This window comes from Dipodomys merriami, unplaced genomic scaffold (assembly GCF_024711535.1).
Source record: "Dipodomys merriami isolate MVZ:Mamm:240054 unplaced genomic scaffold, mDipMer1.0.p SCAF_16, whole genome shotgun sequence".
NCBI classification, from domain to species: Eukaryota; Metazoa; Chordata; class Mammalia; order Rodentia; family Heteromyidae; genus Dipodomys; species Dipodomys merriami.
Genome location: NW_027202937.1, coordinates 13,800,820 through 13,821,483, shown reverse-complemented (window position 1 = coordinate 13,821,483; position 20,664 = coordinate 13,800,820). Strand labels below are relative to the sequence as shown.

General features: G+C 39.9%; 1 protein-coding gene across 9 annotated transcripts in view; it reads left to right on the top strand.

Annotated features, from left to right (window-relative positions):
• Zkscan8 (zinc finger with KRAB and SCAN domains 8) overlaps window positions 1-20,664 on the top strand; it is a 31,841-nt gene that overhangs the window by 1,516 nt on the left and 9,661 nt on the right. For 7 of the 9 annotated variants that reach the window (XM_070024356.1, XM_070024353.1, XM_070024350.1 and 4 more), the window contains 3 exons: window positions 2,042-2,478; window positions 3,379-3,505; window positions 4,084-6,056. In XM_070024356.1, the coding sequence (XP_069880457.1) occupies window positions 2,095-2,478; window positions 3,379-3,505; window positions 4,084-4,601 (1,029 nt within the window). In that variant the 5' untranslated portion in view covers window positions 2,042-2,094 and the 3' untranslated portion in view covers window positions 4,602-6,056. Of the gene's footprint in view, window positions 1-1,660; window positions 1,733-2,041; window positions 2,479-3,378; window positions 3,506-4,083; window positions 7,282-10,677; window positions 11,146-11,792; window positions 11,926-14,024; window positions 14,117-14,411; window positions 14,521-15,411; window positions 16,368-20,664 lie in introns of those variants that run through there. The other 2 variants (XM_070024360.1, XM_070024351.1) reach the window with 2 other exon arrangements.

The following is a 20,664-nucleotide window of genomic DNA, read 5'->3' as shown; positions in this document are numbered from 1 at the left end:
TGGTCAGAAGTTTGTTTAATTTCAGGCTCTCTTTGCTCTCTCTCTGCCATTCATGTCCAACTTTCTACCCTTTTTTCTACAACTTTTTGGCTTGTGCCTTGAAGAGTGCAACGCAGGCTGGGGACCAGGGACTTCCCTCTCAAAGGCTAGCCAATATAGGCTTGATCTATTTGTTCAGGCTTTCTTTGCATTCTTTCAGAGATTCGCCATCTTGGCCATGTGGTGGGTTAAGGGTTTGGCCCCAGCTGATCCTTAACCTTCCACTAAGTTTACTACTCCATCTATTCTAAGGTGCCTTGCTAACAAGTTGCTCTTTTCACAGGCCCTGGTAACTGAGGCCCAACCATCTGATGTGCTTTGCTAGCAAAGATGTCTAAATGTTGTCAAAATTTTAGGTTTTGAGTTTTGCCTTTTTTGTTTTGTGTTGTGTATTCTACTACTGACTACATGGTTCTAAAATACTGGGCATATCTATGCTAAAATTCTCATCACATCTAATGAGTTTTGTCATTGCAGAATATTTGTTGGTCAGTTCTTGATAGGAGCAGGTAAGCTCTACTTATTCTACTTGATCTCCTTGTTGCTTTAATTGGAAATAATAAAGGGCTTTTGTGGCAAAGATTTCAGTTCAAAGCCAGCCCGGGCTGAAAAATCCCTAAGACTCCGTCTCCCAGCTAAACTCTGCAAGTGGTACTATAACTCAAAGTGGTTCAGTGCTAGCCTTGAGCAGAAGTGCTCAGGGACAGTGCCCAGGCCTTGAGTTCAACCTCCTTGAATATTAGTGGTACTATAACTCAAAGTGGTCCAGTACTAGCCTTGAGCAGAAGTGCTCAGGGACAGTGCCCAGGCCTTGAGTTCAAACCTCCTTGAATACCAACTGGGACAAGCCATCCCAGCAACTAGCACCTAGACTGTCAGTCTGGGGAACAAGGGAACATGGAGAGGAGTAAGAGATGTCACATCAGCTACTTTGTGCCTGCCCTTTCAAAATTAACCAGAGCCTGGAGGTCAGTGGAAGTAAGAAGCCTACCCAGCCAATGTCTATACCTGTCTACCTATTAACTGAACAGGAATTTATATTCTTGCCTTTGTCACCTGACTTCTCTACCTAGTCGCCAGATGTCAGAAGTAACTAGGGACATTTCTACCAACATTTTCAGCCCCAAATCTTTCCTCTTGCCATTTATTTGCTCTCTAGTATTTTTTTCCAGCCCCTCAATGCTCATGAGACTTCTCCTGACTTCATCTAAGGATTCAACGCTACCAAGGGACAGCTGCTGCCCACTGCCTTCTCTGGGAGGGGACCAAATTCCAGCCTTTTACCCCTATTGTTGACGCCCCTTGTCAGCAGGAAGTAGCCAGAGAGAATCCTCGCCCTATTTCATAATTATTAAAAGGCTGGAATGTAAGGTCTGCTCCTGGATGGCCAGCAGACTCCACCCTCCTCGCAGCAAAGTCTCCACCCAGTACCTGCGTTACCTAGGCAACTGGGACACCTGGAAGAGGTCACATCTGAATTTGATGTGGCCACACCTTTCCCCACCCATACCCTACATAAGGCCTAGCCCAGGCCCAGACGCTCTCTTGCTACTCTTTTCTTGCTCTCTCTGTTCTATTCTAGCTCTCTCTCTGTTCTTTTCTTGCTCTCTCTCTTTCCCAGCCACGTGGAGTGCCACCCTTGCCTGATGCCAGCAGGTCTACTGAATAAACCAACCCCTTACCTGAATACCACGTGAGTGCCGGTGCAGTTCTTACTCGGCTACCTCTTTTTAAAAACCCAACACCCTGCAGACCTTTTGTCATTTAATCTGTACCTCCACCCAGTGAGATACTTGAGGATCTGCATTCTAGTCTAGAAAAGTAACTTCTACATGCTACAGCAGAACACAGATTCAAATCATGTCCCTGTCCCACTGTTCTTTTTTACAGCATCGCATGAGACTAGTTTTCTGAGACTCAGTTCTAGTGGCTTTATTAGTGTGTTTCTTATCATTGCAACAGACTTCATCCTTTCTGTATGTAACAACTTTTTATGCCGTAGGAGTGTCTTTAAGGCCAAGATCCCAGAGGGAGGATTCATCTGAAAAACCCAGAATGGCTGTAGCTGTGGAACCTGAAGGACAAAAAGGTCTTTTGAAAGTGAATGCAGAGAGCTGTCACTGGGGACAGGACTCCGTGTCACAGAAGTACAGTCCTTATCGGAGGGAACTCTTCAGGCAGCACTTCAGGAAGCTCTGCTATCAAGATGCATCTGGACCCCGGGAAGTTCTTACTCAGCTCAGGGAGCTTTGCAGCCAGTGGCTGAGGCCAGAATGGCACACCAAGGAGCAGATTTTAGACCTGCTGGTGCTGGAACAATTCCTGAGCATTCTGCCTAGGGACCTGCAAGCATGGGTGCAGGTCCACCATCCGGAGTCTGGAGATGATGTAGTGACGGTGCTGGAGGATCTGGAAAGAGAGCTTGAGCCGGAAAAGCAGGTGTGATGGGGTGATTGTTGGCTGGGAATGATTAGGGTGTGTGGACCAAAACAAAACAAAAGGCACATAAAAGAAATAACTGAAGGTATTCAATATGTATAACCTTGAGAAAAACAAGGTTTAGGGAGAGATATAAATAACTAAAATGTGGCTTTATGAAGACAAGATACACTAGGGAACAGACTGATTCTAGGCAGAGTAGGATCAGTAGGAAGTTTTAGGAAAGCAAATAGATACCTGAGGAAAATGAAAACTTTCCTAATGTGACTATAAATAAATCCAAATAAATTAGATTAGGCATTAAGTATCTGCCTTCCATAAATGTATTCATGAGGATTCAAGTAGATGTCCAAGACATTATACACAGCACCATCCAAAAATTTAAAAATATATATATGTATATATTTAGTGCATGTGTGCTATATTTGTAAATTTTCTAGTCATCCAGGATTTTTCTAATCATTTTATTTAAATGAAATAAATTTTATTTAATCTAAAATATGTAATTATGTAATCAGTACTTAACATGATATATTTTTAACATTTTCAAAATTTCTTATGTATTTTACATTTAGCATACTCAAGTTCATACTAGCTACATTTTAAGTAATATTTTTCTATAGCTACCATATTGGATAAAAATCTCCCTTTAATAGGTCAGATGATTTCTCAAGTACTGTCCAAATCCCAAGTTGATGATCCTATACCCCTATAAGATCACTGGGAAAAGGGACCAAAGTCCTGAACTATATAGATTAAGCTTTCTTCTAATCATTGCAATATAAAATTGATTCAAAATCTGTCACCTTTTCTATGCAGGGGCTTCTATGAATCTTTTATCTAAAGTTTTTTCAGTTCCCACAAAATCTGACATACTCAATTATACCACCTGTTTCTCAGATTGCAGACGATTCAGAAAGCAAGGACACATTCATGGACAAATTGGTTGCCTTGGAAAAGCCATATGAGTCACTGAATAGCCAGCCTCAATCAAAGAAGACTCCACTGAAACAGGAATCTGACAGTGGTAAGGAACTAGAGTTTTGTGACCATGTGTTGCTAATAATACAGTACCACAGGCTGCATATGTTAAGTTTATTTTGGCCCCTAGTTCTGCAGTAGCCAAAGGTCTAGGGGTTGCATCTATTGATGCCATTCATTCTAGAAGAACAAATCCTTCCTTATTACACAAATTTTATTTTTCCTTCAAAAATTTTCTCAATAATCTATCCTGCTCTGTTATCCTCACTTATGATGGTACCAAATTATGATATACGTGTTATGACTTCTCATACTTCTTTTTGATGGTTGTGGGGCTTGAACTCAGGGCCTGGGCACTGTTCCTGAGCTATTTTGCTCAAGACTTGCACTCTACCACTTTGAGCCACAGCAATGGCTGGCAATTAAAGTGGAGATAAGAATTTCAGGGACTTTATTGCCTGGGCTGGCTTCCAACCACTATTCTCAGATCTTGGCCTCCTGACTAGGATTACAGGTATGAGTCACCAGCACCCAGCTTGTTTTATAATACATTTATACTATTTATATGTTCTTTCTTTTGCTTCACACATATAGAATGACTTATTTATGTACTGTTTGTTACAGATAGTAAAACTAGGATTAAGGAAGAAGTATCATCACATGAAGATATGCCCAAAGATATGGAATTCCTTGAGGAGATAAACAACAGACTCACCAAAGATATTCCTTATTATCCTGAATCCAAAGATTCAATGAAAAATGAGGGGAGATTAGAATGGCAACAGAAGCAAAGAAGACGATATAACTGTGATGAATGTGGAAAAAGTTTCCGTAATAGCTCAGACCTTAGTAAACACAGGAGAACTCACACTGGTGAAAAGCCCTATAAATGTGATGAATGTGGAAAAGCTTTCATTCAACTTTCACATCTCATTGGACACCGTAGAGTACACACTGGTGTGAAACCCTATAAGTGTAAAGAATGTGGGAGAGAGTTCAGTGGGCGCACAGGTCTTATTCAGCACCAAAGAATCCACACAGGTGAAAAACCCTATGAGTGTGATGAATGTGGGAGGCCCTTCCGTGTAAGTTCAGCTCTTATTAGACATCAGAGAATTCATTTAGCAAATAAATTCTACTGAAAAGGTGCAAGTAGAGACCTTACAAATCTGAACAAAGCTTCAGCCATCATTAAAAAACTTTGGCAGCAGAATCTACATGTGTATAACCATATCTAAGATACTTAGAGATAGGGTCTTAGCAATTAACATCACAGGTATGAGTAATTAGAATCTAGGATGATGGGTATGATAGTAGAGATGAACAATTTCAAAGAATGCTGCTGATTCTGCTGGTCTCTTATTCCAATATTTCATCAAGCATTTCAGCAATTTGGAAATTATATAACAGGCAGCACTTACTTTTAAAGTGAGTGAGCAGGGGCTGGGAAGGTGGCTCAGTGGTAGAGCACTTGCCTCGCATGCATGAGGCCCTGGGTTCGATTCCTCAGCACCACATAAGCAAAAAAGCTGGAAGTGGTGCTGTGGCTCCAGTGGTAGAGCGCTAGCCTTGAGCTGAAGAGCTGAGGGACAGAGTTCAGGCCCCATGAACTGGCGAAAAAAAAAATAAGGTGAGTAAGCAAGAGACCACAGACAAGCTGGGGACCTCTACAATTTCCAAAAATGAAAAACACTCTCCGGGGAAAGAACTTCACTATAGTTTATTCCTAAGTATTGCTGTCCATCTTTATTTTTCCCTTTTCTTGTTCTATTGCAAAGGTCCAGAGTCATCTTACTTTTGCTTTAACATTTTTTGGTGCCCCTCAAAACTTGACTGGTGACATACTAGAACTCTGAATTTTTCAGAAGGGAAGAGAAAGTGGGCCAGTGCTTGGAGCTTGCTAGGCAGGTACTCTACTGATTCAGCCAAGTTTCAAACCCTTTTTGCCCCTGGGTTTTTGTTTTGTTTTGTTTTTTGTTTTGCCTTAGTTGCTGCATCAATACACTGAGCCTTTCCCACTGAGATGGGTCTTATGAACTTTTCTATCTGAGCTGGCCTGGAATTGTGAACCTCCCAATCTCAAGATTCCCAAGTGGTTAAGAATATATGAGCCACTGCACTGGCTTCAATCTCTTTGGTTTGTTAGTTTGGTTTTTTTCCTCTCCCATATTGTCACTAGTTACCAACCCATTTTAACCCAAGTAGAAGGTAAGAGATATGAAAGAAAAAGAAAAACTAAAGTGCACTAAAAATTAATTCAAAATAAGTGTTTTGGTCACAAGGTCCAGAAACATTGAACTAACTTCCTGGGTTGTACTGTTTGCTTGTTTTGTTGTGATGATTAGATGGCAAACCCTTTAAAACATATTAAGACTAATATCTGATCCCGATGGGTGGACAAAAATGAGGGAGGGATCAGAAATTAGGGAGAGCTAAAAACACTGGAGGTTACTGCCTGCAAGAGCAAAAGGTGAAGTTTTGAGGGACACCAACTTTTTTTTAAGTGATTGGGAAAGGTACAGAGAAATAAAATCATAGGGCCAAAGCAACAATGACACTATCTACAACTACTCTGACTCCTGCCATTCCTATATACTCTGAAAAGTAAAAAAATCTTTGTACAAGTATATAAAGAATGAACATAAACTTGTTTCCTGGATTTTATGGTCTTAACATTAGGATCCTGCAAGTGTAACTTAACATTAGGATTAGAAACTTATAAATGTATTCTTGTTTTTAAATAAGCGATAATGGGCACTAGTAATACTAACTACTCTAGAGGCTGAGATCTGAGTATCCCAATTTGAAGCCATCTGAAGCAGGAAAGTGAAATGTTTATCTTCAATTAACCACTGAGTTGTTTTTTTTTTTTTTTTTTTTTTTTTTTTTGGTCCGGTCGTGGGGCCTCAACTCTGAGTCTGGGCACTGTAACTCAGCTCATCAGCTCAAGGCTAGCACTCTACCACAGCGCCACTTCCAGCTTTTTTCTTATGTGGTGCTGAGGAATCGAACCCAGGGCCTCAGGCATGCAAGGGAAGCGCTCTACCACTGAGCCACCTTCCCAGCCCTCAACTAACCACTGAAAAGCTGGAAGTGGAGCTGTTGTTCAAGTGGAAGACTGCCAGGCTAGCCTTGAGCAAAAACAAAAAAGCTAAGGGACCGTTCCCAGGACCGGCAAAAATAAAAGTGGGAAAGTTTTCTACGATTGAAATACGTAAAGCCTGTGAAATATGTAGACACAAAGAATGTATGTTCAATTACTTTTTCAACAATGTATAGTGTAAGGTGTACAGTTCCTAAGTGCCATAGGGCATTCACAGACCTATAAAATACGATTAGCAGGGATTTCTTAAATTTTCAGTCAATAATGGAGACCTGGATACACTGTACCAGTTCCACCTTGGGCCTCTGCACACTTGCAGATCTATCCTGGAAGAAGAGGGCGTTACCCTTGCCTGCCTACGCCAGTCCAACACTAGTCAGAGGCGCGAAGATCTTATTCCTTCGATGTTCAAGGCCCGGGGCAGCCACACTGCCTGGCACCCAGTTGTGCCTGAAAGGAGTTTGGTGCCAGCGTCCCGTTCTTCGGCCAACCATAGAGCTCTCAGACCTCCTGGATTCCTAGAGAGCTTCCGGAAGTGCCTTTGGGGCAAAATGCGTGCTGGCCGGTGCTGTACCTCTGTGGGTTTGGAACTTAGTGGCTGGGGGGCCCCTGGTCCAAGTGCCGTCTTGCGCGCGGTCCTCCCAGCCCCGCGCTCCCGCGGGATCTGTTCACCCTCGGCAGACGGCCTCTCCCATCCCCTGCGGCCCCTGGGACTCGCGGTGAGTACGACCGGACTCCGGGCTGGAGGAAGAGGGTCGCTTTGTGGCCGGATCAGGCCGCAGCTGCGGACGGGCCTGTGGCGGGGTCCGCTTCCCCGAGGTCCGCGATCGCGCCGTGGGTCCGCCCCAGCTGCCGTCGCAGGCGGAGTCTGTGTCCCCAAACTTTTTACGAGAGGATCCTTTATGGGATTCGCTTTCTCCATAGCCAATCGTTTTCTGCTGTTGTTTTGCAGTCGATCTTATTTGTGGTGTCAGGGAACTGCCCTCACGATATCTTTTGTCCAGCTCTTTCCATGGTCTGAGTGTGTGTGTGTGTTTTGCTTCCGAACTACAGTTATCCATTAAATTCCCCCCCCCCGCCACCCCTCTTTTTTTTTTTTAATTGTTGTTGTTGAAGTTACTCTACTCTTTTTAGTCTATTTGGAAAATGGCAGTGTTGAATGGATACTTGTACGGAAGAAACATTTTCAAAGTTTGAGGATAAAGGGACATTTAATTTCAGGGTACTAACAATCGATTTCAGGGCACTTAGGAAGAAAACAACTTAGAACTATTTGGGAGAGACATCCATTGAGTAATTCGGCTTCCCCATCTCTCAAAACATATTTGCAGTTTGATTAGTTCGCCCAGAGTATTTGTATGTAAGCATCATTATTACCAAATGCACACATTCTAAATTGCTATTGAAAATGTAAAGTATGATGGATGATGGATTCAGCTAGTGCATCTGGAGATAACTACAAAACATAATATTTGCTTCATCTACCATTCCTTCATTTTTAAGGCCTGGATTTTTTCCCCCAAACATTTCTCAGACTTAGACTGAGAATTCCTTCCTTTTACATCTATTGAAAAAAATTCTGCTGTTCAGTTATTTTGAGATCCAGAAGAAGCACTAAAATGATCTCTTTTAAGTTTATAAATCAATAAACATGACTTATTCTTGAAGGAGAATGTGTAACAAGTAGTTTTTATACACAGATGCTTACCAAGTTAATACAAATACGTACACACAAAGTTATTAAAGAGGAAGATACATAGTGAACTAATTTTGTACTTGGTTATAGACTTTTTTTCTCAAAAATGTGCTGATGGGAGAAGGAAGGATTAAAGAATAGATGGACTAAAAGAAGGACTAAAAAATGTAGTATTAGCCACTGAAAAGAAGGAAAGGGTCAGGGATGGTGGTGCAGAATACTCATAGAACTTAGGAGGTTGAGGCAAGAGGATCGCCAGTTTGAGGCTATCCTGTCCCACATATATACATGGCTATGTAGAAAAATAAATCCAAGCTGAGGAAAACACAACTGTTAGCTGATTTGGTATGAAATGGGAACAAGCAAGACAATTAAGTGATTTTCATCAGTGTCACTATTGAGAGACTTTTAATACCACATTAACAATATAATGTTCTTGAGGAGGTATACATTTCATTTTGAAATATTTGACAGCTACTGTTGACAATGATTGAGTGTAAGATGGCCAGCTTTTCAGTAGTTAGAAATGAACCTTAACTTTAGAAAAATTTATAAGAAAACATAGAAGACTGTAACTATATAGAAGCACATTCTCAAGTACCCCCCCACCTCAGAATCTTGGCATCTGGCTCAAATTCACCCCCAAATCTCATTATTTTGTCAAACTGCATGAATTAGGCCTCCGATTTAAATAGCCATATTTAACTTTATCTCTTGTTCCTTGGTTCTTCCAACTTGTAGCTTGCCCTTTTTGCTCTATGTACTATTAGCCTTGAAGAAAATGTTCAAATACCCTCACTTTTCTCTCCATCTTCTCTAAATAGAGATTTTTTAAAACCTTCCTAACATTTTTGAGCAAGTGTCAAATGTGTAAACTCTTTTACAATTGAATGTAAAACTTTTTCTATCTTTGGGCATTTTTCTGAGAAGAATCTGTTTTCATTAGGTTAAAAGTTTATAAACCAACCCTCTTCCAAAAAAGTAATACCCAAAAGATAAAGGGTATTTCTTTAAAGACACATGTCAGGAACTGTACATTATTACCTTTTTTTTTTTTTCTGTGAAAGAGGGACTTAGGTAAAAGTATCTGATTTGTGTTGCCACTGTTAAATGAAAGGAAAGAAATATTTGTAAATCATACATCTCATGGAGAACTTGGACTAAGAATATATAAGGACGTCTCAAAACTTAAAGGGGAAAAAGTGAAATAAACCCAGGGCATAGTGGCACACACACCTATAATCCCAGCATTTGGGAGGCTGAGGCAGGGTTGCCAGCTTGAGGCTAGCCTGGAGCCTGTAGTAAAACAGTGTCTCAAATAACTAAATGACAAAACAACAAACAGAAAATACCACACTTAAAAGCTATTTAACATAGTAAGGAAACATAAATTAAACCTATGAGATACTACTACACTTGTAAAGTCAAAAAAGTGTCAAGTACTGATGAGGATAGGGAAGCAATGCACAATCCTCTCTGCTGAATGCAAAATATTATAGCCACTTGCAAAGACAGTTTGAAAGTTTCTTTTAAAGTTAAATAGTTATAAAAGTGCACATGCACTTTAAAGTTATAAAGTGCATGTGCACTTTATAAACTAATAATTTTGCTTCTATATTTTACCCAAATGGAAACAATTGTTTACGCAAAAACTCATATACACATGTTTGTTTATGTAATTTCTAAAACAAGTCAAAGTATCTCAACTGGTGGGGAATGATAAACATACATTTGTATAAGAAGCAAATTACTTACACATACAGCATTGATTAATATCAGACGTAATGTGCTAAGTGAAAGATGCTGGCGTCCAAAGACTACTATATTTATAGAACATTCTGGAAGAGATGTTTGCATTGTAAATGTTTATATGGAATCCGGGTTCTTTGGAGATCAATTGCTCCAATCCAGAGTAGAAGTTAGACTTGAAATAGGAGGAAAGATGGAGAGCACAAAAAGGATATTGAATGTTAAGGTAGAGAAGAGGAAAGTAATAGGAAAGTTCTTACCGATACTTGGAGCCAGATTATATAGAATTTAGTCTCTGTTGAAAAGGAGGTAGATTTAAAGTTGAGGCATATAGAAACAGTGGTATAACAGGTGCTATAAGGAATTAAATAAGCAGAACTGAAGTTAAGCACAGAATTTCAGCTAGCCTCCATGAGTTGCTAACTCCTCTCTATCCCTAGTCAGAAAGCAGGCAGGGGTTACTTGTGGGGTTACTTGGCACTGTTGGAATGACAGAAGATTAAAGGGGTGACCACCTATTTCTGGACAGTGAAGAGGATCATTTAAATAGCTCAGATGAACTCCATGTCATGGTGGGGAAGGGGTGCTTGTTAAGGTGTCTTAGTAAGTTACTCTGACTTTTTTCTTGCTTTAACATTGTCATTTTTTCTTCTGGAAAATACCTTTGAAGCTTCCAGAAGGTTCTTACAAAGGTAGTGGAAAGGAGCTCTTCTCCCCCTAAATGGCTACAGAATCAAGAAAGCCTTCAGCCCCATCTCCACCAGACCAAGCTCCTGAGGAGGATCTTGTGATCGTCAAGGTGGAGGAAGATCATGGTTGGGACCAGGAATCTGGCCTGCATGAAAGTAATCCTCCTGGCCAAGAACTATTTCGCCAACGCTTCAGACAATTGTGTTACCAGGAGACACTAGGACCCCGAGAAGCTCTGATTCAACTCCGGGCACTTTGCCATCAGTGGCTTAGGCCAGACTTGAACACCAAGGAGCAGATCCTGGAGCTACTGGTACTCGAGCAGTTCCTGACCATTCTACCTGAGGAGCTTCAGGCTCTGGTTAAAGAACATCAATTAGAGAATGGAGAGGAAGTGGTGACCCTATTGGAGGATTTGGAAAGGCAGATTGATATACTGGGACGGCCTGTAAGTAGGACTATGTATGCTGGGACGGTGGGACTCTGGGTAGCAGGATGGTGGCCTCACTACAGGAGAGCAAACACTAAGCATTGGTTTCTTTTGGGTGAGTGTAAAAATAATTATCATGTGGTTTATCCAATATTTGTAGAATTCTTTTTTTTTTTTAAGGATATAGTTCATTTTTGTCCTCATAGCCTCTCCACAACTGTATTACTGTTCTGTTCATAGGAACCTGATACATATAGAACTCTAATTATTTTGCGGGAACACCTAAATAATTAAAGGTGAATATGAATCAGAGCTCAGGCTTCCTACTTTCCTGATCTAAATTTTTTTTTGCTACTGTATGGAACTACTTATAAGTTTCTGTTTGTTATTCTTTCTCTTCTCCTGGCTTAGGAACACAAAATATGGATTCCATGTAGCAGGGTGGGCATAGATGGAAAACTTTTCTTCCAGCACTACACAGAAACAATGCTTTTCTGGGCCACTTGACTTGTTCATATTCCTTCTGCCCCTTAAGAAATAAAGGAGATTTTGCTGCTTGCTTCCCTAAGATGAATACCTGTAGATAATCTGTTGGCCATTAGGTTTGTTCACTTCATTTCTCAGAGAGATGCTGTATAATCCAGCTGTTCCATTTTTTTTTCTAGGTCCCAGCTCGTGCACATGGCCATAGGGTACTTTGGGAAGAGATAGTGCCTTCAGAATCTTCACCACGTACTCACCTCCAACCTATGGCAACCCAGCGTAAACCTCCGGTGCCCCCAAAACCTCAAGAAAGTGGTGAGAAGCCAGATTTCATTGTTAGGGATGGGCAAAGTCAAAAGGAAAGACATAAATCTGCCACCTGACCAATGTTTAGGCTTCAAACATAGGCTTTTAATCCTAGTGGCAAACTGAAAAACAAACTAAACAATTATGTAGTCACACATATATGTTACCCCTACATATTTACAACATAGACATTTTTGAGATTTTGCTGGTATCATACCACTTTATGAATATTTCAATGTGTCTTTCCTCAAACAAGGGTCTGTTTCTTAAATAGCCACAATAACATGAACACAATTAACTGAAATATGGATCTAATACTAATCTAGTCTTCCACCATATTTTGCCAATTATCCCAGTAGTATTCTTTTGTCCAGAGTTTAGCCTAAGATCACAGTGTAAAATTAGTTATCTCAGTTACCTTAATCAGTGTAGTTCCTCAGTCTTTTCCCTTGAAAATCTGGATATTTTTGAAGAATTACAAATAATTATTTAGGATGGCTGCAATTAGGCTTGCTTGATATTGCCTCATTTAGATTCATGTTGTGTATGTATATATGTCAGGAAAGCACTAGAAATATGTCCTGTTAAGATACCATTTTTGATGATGTAGTTAAGGCTATTATTGCTCAGCTGATCATTGTGAAGTTACTGTTTACCTCTTTGTAACTAATAAGTAAGCTGGAGAAATACCTAGAGTTGGCAGTTACCCTAGCCCTCATCAAACTTTTGTTGCTAAAGCACTAGTTTCAATGTAACTAGTTAGTTACTGTGATTTTCTAACTCTGTAGTTTCTTCTACAATGATTTGTTATTTATTTTAAGAAATAGCATTCCTTTCCCCCTATTGTTATTTAATATGTGTGTACATGCATACACGTGCATGTGCCAGTACTAGGGCTTGAACTCAGGGCCTCATTCTCGGCTTTCTTGCTTATGGCAGGCACTCTACCACTTGAGCCATGCTTCCAGTTTGATTTTTTTGTGGTCGTGGGGCTTGAATTCTGGGCCTTCCACTGTACCTGTGAGCTCTTCAGCTCAAGGCTAATGCTCTACCGCTTGAGCCACAGCATCACTTCCAGTTTTCTGGTAGTTAATTGGAGATAAGAGTCTCACAGACATTCCTGCCCAGGCGGGCTTTGAAGCTCGATCTTCAGATCTTAGCCTCCTGAGTAGCTAGGATTATAGGCATGTACCACTGACATCCAGCACTCGTCATTTTTTGAGAATTACTTTACTTTCTTACAGAATATAGTGTCCAATTCTCATCTTCCTCTCCATTTTGTATTACTTGTGTATTTTAGTTTGTTTTATGTAAGTAAATTTTTAATTTTTTTTTTTTAATTTTGTTTTTTGGGTCCGGTCATGGGGCCTGACCTCTGGGCCTGGGCACTGTCCCTCAGCTCTTCAGCTCAAGTCTAGCACGCTACCATTTGAGCCATAGCACCACTTCCGGCTTTTTTTTTTTCTGCTTATGTGGTGCTGAGGAATCGAACCCAGGGCCTCATGCATGCAAGGCAAGCACTCTACCACTGAGCCACCTTCCCAGCCCCAATTTTTAATATTTCTAAAAAAGAAGATTAGAAGCACTTTCAATTAACAATTCCTTGTCTGAAATTTTAAAGCTTATTGCACAAAGACACATGATAGATGGGTATAATATTGTTTTTAGTAATAAGTTGCCTGATATCCATTAGGAGCAGATACTGGCAGCCATGATGGACATTTCAGAACGTAATTTAAATTAGCAGAAAAAAGTTGATTCTCTCCTATTTCTCCTGAGGCTTTTTGCTAGGACATCAGGACCTAAGAAATATTTTACATACACACAACAATAGTAGTTTGGGAAGTAGAAAAACAATTGGAAAACAGTTCCTGTTAGGAAAGCTAACTGTAACTTTTACTGTAACTTCAGACTAAGTTCAAGGATGCCAAAGTGAAGATTATCTGTGGACAGCCATAGTTAAGGACTCAGAGTCAAGATGTCAGCATTCTAGATGTACAACCTTTGGATACATATGTTAGAGTACAAATAATTTGGAATGAGAGAGTGCTGGCTCCTACTACTACAAGACAAGGCTGGTCTCATTCATAGCTTCTTTCTGCTCTCAGCCATGTCTACTTCTCAGAGTCCTACCCCTTCCCAGAAAGGAACTTCTGGAAACCAGGAGATGACAGCGACACTCCTCACAACAGGGTTCCAGGTGAGTTATGCTCCTTCGCACTAAAACTTTATAACTCTTATTGGAAGTATTTGGGGCATCTGCCCCACATCCAGAACTGTCTGTAGCAGTACCTATTCGAGAACACACCCAAAGGTTTTTTCATAGTGACAGATCAACCCCAATAAATGCTTTTCTTTCCAGCTATTTAGATCCTTTTACATGTTCCATTCCCACACCTTAATCCTCTCCCAATACTAGTAGGTTTTTTCTGACACTCTGGATTTGAACTGTGAAACAATTGTAGGCCCCAAATGAGGGTCTTGTTTTGTTTCAGACTTTGGAGAAGATCGAAGACATGGCTGTGTCTCTTATTCAAGAGGAGTGGCTTCTTGATCCAAATAGAGATAACAGGCCAGAGAATTACAGGAATATGTTCTCCCTGGGTAAGGAGAGCTGTGTTTATTACAATATAAGAACTTCTGTTTGTTATGGAAATGGTAGCTATGAACTTTATGGAAGATATAGTTAAGTTTAAATTCAGAGTCCAACAGAGAGACACAGAGTTGAGATTTCTTGAGGTCAAAACCAATTACTTTGTTTTCCAATCTAGGAATTCCTTACACTTTATATGTGAGTGTTAATTCTGTTTGCCAGTTGGAAATTGATATCTCTCTAGTTCCCATAGGATCCTTACGTAGATTTTTTTTTTTTTAAACTAAGCCTGTCATGCTTCTTCCTTTTTTCAGGGCATTACCCATTTCTGTCTTAAATTTACTACAAGTTCTAAGTTTTCGTAGTTTCATATTCCTTCCCATTCTCCATCTTCTACCTCAAAGTGGAGCCCTTCCCACGTTAGTCCTCCTTCAGTAGCCCCCCTTATCATGGCCCTTTTTCCCCACGTAGCCTCTATTATATCTCCCTCTGTTACGAAGCCATTTTGAAGATAGAAATTTTTTGTGTATTTCAGCTGTTATATGTGTACTTTCCTTTTCCCCTATCTTCATTTATTTTCTACTAGTATAGACACTAGAAAGTGACATTGGCTTGATGTGTGGTTTTCTTTTGTTTTTTGTTTGTTTGTTTGTTTTTTAATGGTCATAGAGCTTGAACTCAAGGCCTAGGTGCTGTCCCTGAGCTTTTTTCTCAAGACTATCACTTTACCACTTTGAGCCACAGCTCCATTTCCAGTGTGGTGGTAATTAGAGATGAGAGTCTCACAGACTTTTCTGCTTCGTCTGGCTAAGAACCGTGATCCTCAGATCTCAGCCTCCAAAGTGGCTAGAAATACAGGTGTGAGTCACCAGTGCCTGGCATGTGTATTATTTTTATTTCAGGCGGTGAGACCAGGAATGAGAACAAGGAATTAGCTTCAAAACAGGTAATATCTCCTGGAACCCAACCACATGGAGAGACAGCTGCCAAATGCAACGGGGATGTTATCGGGGGTCTTAAGCAAGGAGAAGCCCGAGACCCTTTGGGCAGATTAGAGAGGCAGCGGGGAAATCCCACACAAGAAAGACGACATAAATGTGATGAATGTGGAAAAAGCTTTGCTCAGAGCTCAGGCCTTGTTCGCCACTGGAGAATACACACTGGGGAGAAACCCTATCAGTGTAATGTGTGTGGGAAAGCCTTCAGTTATAGGTCAGCCCTTCTTTCCCATCAGGATATCCACAACAAAGTAAAACGCTATCACTGTAAGGAATGTGGTAAAGCCTTCAGTCAAAACACAGGCCTGATTCTGCACCAGAGAATCCACACTGGGGAGAAGCCGTATCAGTGCAATCAGTGTGGAAAGGCTTTCAGTCAGAGTGCGGGCCTTATTCTGCACCAGAGAATCCACAGTGGGGAACGACCCTATGAATGTAATGAATGTGGGAAAGCTTTCAGTCATAGCTCACACCTCATTGGACATCAAAGAATCCACACTGGGGAGAAACCCTATGAGTGTGATGAGTGTGGGAAAACCTTCAGGCGGAGTTCACATCTTATTGGTCATCAGAGGAGCCACACTGGGGAAAAGCCTTACAAATGCAATGAGTGTGGGAGGGCCTTCAGTCAGAAGTCAGGCCTTATTGAACACCAGAGAATCCACACTGGAGAAAGACCCTATAAGTGTAAAGAATGTGGGAAAGCTTTCAATGGGAACACTGGCCTTATTCAACATTTGAGAATCCACACAGGGGAAAAGCCCTATCAATGCAATGAGTGTGGGAAAGCGTTTATTCAGAGGTCTAGTCTTATTCGACATCAGAGAATCCACAGTGGAGACAAATCTGAAACTATAGGAGTTTAGGAAAAGCTTTGGTCATAGTTTCAAGATTATTCAACTTAAGAGAAACCATATACTGTTGGAAAGATCTTTCAATGTAGTACAAAAAAAAAGGCAGAAAGCTTATTGTCTAATGACAAATCTTTAGTGGTATCAAAGATAAGAATAGATCTTCAGAAGTTTGGGCTCAGTACATTGATTAGCTTGATTACTATTTTTGAAAGTATCTAATGGAGCACTACTCCTGACAGCGTAATGAATCCTTTAGAAATTGAAAATAGCATTATAGCAAGTTGCTTGTCCTGGCTTGAGGCACTAAACTTTTGGGTGAGTAGCTATAGATTTGAGAGAGGCTGCTGCTCCTAGCCTCTCTGCTCTCATCTCCTGTGATTTTCCTCCTCTCACTTGTAATTTGTTGTCTGATCTAAGAAGCTGTTCTAAAGTCCAAAGCAGCTTCTCGATGATACTTATATTTGTATTTAGCTTTTGAAGATCCTAGTTCTAGCGAGATTTTTTACAGACACTTAACCATATTTATGCTTAAGTGTTTCATTTTTTTAATCCTAATATTCCTTCTAGTTGTGAAAAATGCATATTCCCATGCAGATTCAGAATGCTATATTTTTAACAGCACTTCAGCATTTTTCTTCATTCATCATTTTTACTGGCCACTGAGTCATTGAGCATCTGTCCTTATTTTTCACCACCCCAGTCCCAGTACCTGTGTCAGCAAAGGAAGTGGACGTATTAGTGATGATTTTGAGAGTGATGCAGAGAAAGAGGTGAGTGGAGACTCAGCCTGGCTGTTCTTGAGCTTGGATAGTTGTACATGGTGGTTACCTCTGATTCTCCTCCACCTTCTTTGTGTACACTGCACAAAAGACGTTTTCACTGCCCTACTTATGGTGTCACATAGGAAAAAGAGGAGATGGGGGTAGGGTTCTTGAAGAAGACATAAAACTCTTACAAAGAATTACGTCATCCCTTTTAGGCCACTGCAGTACTGCTCTCTCAGGTTATTATCAGTCTGCACAGATATCTTAAACTAGATGGTTTTTCTTGTCATTACCCCAGGTCTACCTTCTTACATGGCCACAGCATATCACTGATCATTTTCCATCTGTTTCTTGCCATTCATTTGTACAACATTAATGTCTACGATCTGTTTGGAATTCTAGTGTGCTCCATGAGAACTGGTGTCTATAATCTCACAACAAAGACATACTATTAAACTTGTCATCACTAGGCATAGTTCATCCTTGAGGTTTTCAGTATGCCAAGGGTTACAGTATAGAGTGAGAGTAGTTTCCAGTAACATGTCAGATCTTTAAATTGAGTAGTTCTATTTTAAATTACTATTATTTTTTATAGTATTGCTATTCCTCCAAATATTTGGAAATTCCTATTTTATCAACCCTGCAAAAAAACACTATTCCTATATCACATTTTGGTTTTGATCATTGGTTAGCCATGTATTTAGAATAACTTTGCTTTCCAGAATTAACCCTCACTCGTGAAATTATTCCATAAGCCTATTAGAAAAAACTATGTGAGTTTTCATGAAAACTCCAAGAGAAATAACATGATTTCACACTGTGATTATCCCAGAAAAGGATAATAGTTATGATTGATATGTTTTATAAAATCAGTCATAGATTCTTACCTCATAGAGTCCACCTTTTGGATCATAAATTCTTGATGACATTTCTCTACCTCCTGTGGCTCACCTTTGATCACAAACATTCTTCACTGAGCCATTGTACTTATTCATCACTTGTCCTAGTTTCTTCGATTAACTTTCACAGGAGTCTTTTTCAGTCCCTCTTTTAATCTCTTCCTCTACTCCCTCTCCCCCACATATAGATTAGCAGTTCTAACTCCCTGTACTTGACTTTCCAAGAAACCAGAAACAAGTATATCTAGTATTGCCTAAATCCTTGTTCCCTGCCTGGCTTGTGCCTTACCCCCTGTAAGATAATAATTCTGTCTGAGGCCACTGTTACCTTATATACAAATATTTCATAGGATGGCTAATTTGTCAGAGGGAAAATAAATATGTGTGCCCATCTGTGTGTATACATCCACTTTTCTCATGTTTTCAAGGAACACTTGCCTTCGATTCCAATAAACACCTATTTTAGCAGCGCATCATAATGAAATGTCTGTAAATGTAGTGCCTCTTTAGGCATTAGTATGCACCATAATGTGTAGCCAGATTATTAAAGTCTCAAAATTACTAAGCCTCTGGCAGTAAGCTAGTATATGGATTATCCTGGGATAAATGTGAGAAAAGATTGTCACTTAAAGGCTTTCAAAGCTCATTAAGCATATATATCAAAATAGCAACATGGTATCAAAGATGATCATTTTTTTAAGAGGCTGCATAGAATTTTAGCACTAGAATATTGCTGATCAGGCTATATGACATTATTTTGAGCTCATACCTATGAAGGGATACATTATATTCCTTATGTTTTTATGCTCTCAATGAACTATTCACCAAAACTTTCTTCTGTCTTCAGTTAGAGGCTGACATAATAAAATGGTTCTTCCATAACTCTTACTGCTATCAAGTATAGCCCTAGGAGAGGCATCTTAGGTTTCAGAGAATTTTCTCTGAGGCTCAGCAACCATGCTAGAATTTGATGGTTGATTCCCAAATGGAAGAGGTTAGCTTTACTCTTGGTTCTAAGTCTCCAGATAATATGGGGCACTAACTCTACCAGACTTACATTAAGCATTTCTGCTACTTATGATAGATTTGATTCAATTTATAGATGGGCAAAACATTGTTTTGAGAACTGATCAATGTCACACAGGCAGTAAATGGTACAACAAACATTCAAACTTACACAAGCCTGGACACTTGACCTCGATGCTATACCATGTATAATGAACATATCATAATTCTGGACAGCCATTATGTATCCCTGAGTAAGATAATGTATAAGATAGTACAGATCTATTTCAGTTACTTGAAAATAGCACTTTGGGTTTTATCATTTTCAACTATTGGTGCTTTTGATGCTTTTCAGTATGAGATAGCTAAATCATATAAGTAAAACATAAAAGAGTAATGTGAGGATAAAACAATAGCTTACAAATTGAAATACATTTACTTTCTAAACTGACTAGAGAAAAGTAAATTGTGAGAAGACATTAAATATCTCTGCTCCTCTCTGGGCAAATGGACAGTTAAGACAATAATAGTAAGTTAATTTATAGCCTAAAATATAAAGACTCTTCAGCCTCTCCACCCATTTCCAGTAACAGTCCCATTTCTTTATTATTCTTGATCTTTCAAATGCATCATCTAATTTACCACATTGTCTCCATTCTTAAAACTTCTTACTAATTTTCTCTTGTATTGTGAATAGGACTTGAACTCAGGCCATTGTGTTCCCACTTAGCTTTCTCGCTCACAAATGGCACTCTACCATTTGAGCCACACTTCCAGTCCAGTATTTGGCTAGTTCATGGATATGGAGTCTCTCAGACTTTTCTGCCCGAGCTGACTTGACTTCAATTCTCCAGGTCTCAGCCTCCTGAGTATCAAGGATTACAGGTGCAAGCACTCAGCTCCTTACTAGTTTTCATACTCAGCATTGAAATGTCCTTAGAATGCCAGTAAGTAATATTAAGACTTTGAGGGGAGAGAAGACAGATTGGTTTTTTGAGATAGAGTCTATGTAGTCCAGGCTGATCTGGAACTCACTGTGTAGCTCACGGCCTCAAATTCACAATCTTCCTGCCTTAGCCTCCCAACTACTGGGATTACAGGCAAGATCCACCTTGCTTAGTTTCATTCCTGTCCTCTGCAATTTCATTTATATTTCATATTGTTGAATTCCTTCTGCACCTCAGGATTTCTTTTCTCCTTTAGCTTATGAAATCCTGTTAGGCCATTTTTCTCTACTATCTGGCTTTTCTAGTCTTTTTTTTCCCTCTTATATACCAATAGTAATCTCTGTATCTTATTTTTACCCACTACTTTTTCTGTATTCCTACCTATTCATTTGTCTACTTTTTATATTTGAGTGACTTCGTATTTCCTACCATGTGTGTCATATCTGAACTTGTGGAATTTTCCGTTCTTATACAACCTGGTATTTAAAGCAAAGCTTGTCGCTCTTTTTCCCTGATCTCCAGTTAACTTTCAAATAAAGCAGCAGGAGTGCTCAATACCTTTTGCATTTTTCATTCCAATCTTGAAGTTACCTTTTCATCTTTTTCTGCTCTCCACTCTTCATGTCCAAAATTTTGCTGATCTAATTCTTAGTCTTCCTCTTGAGTCTTGATGTGTGACATTGTTACC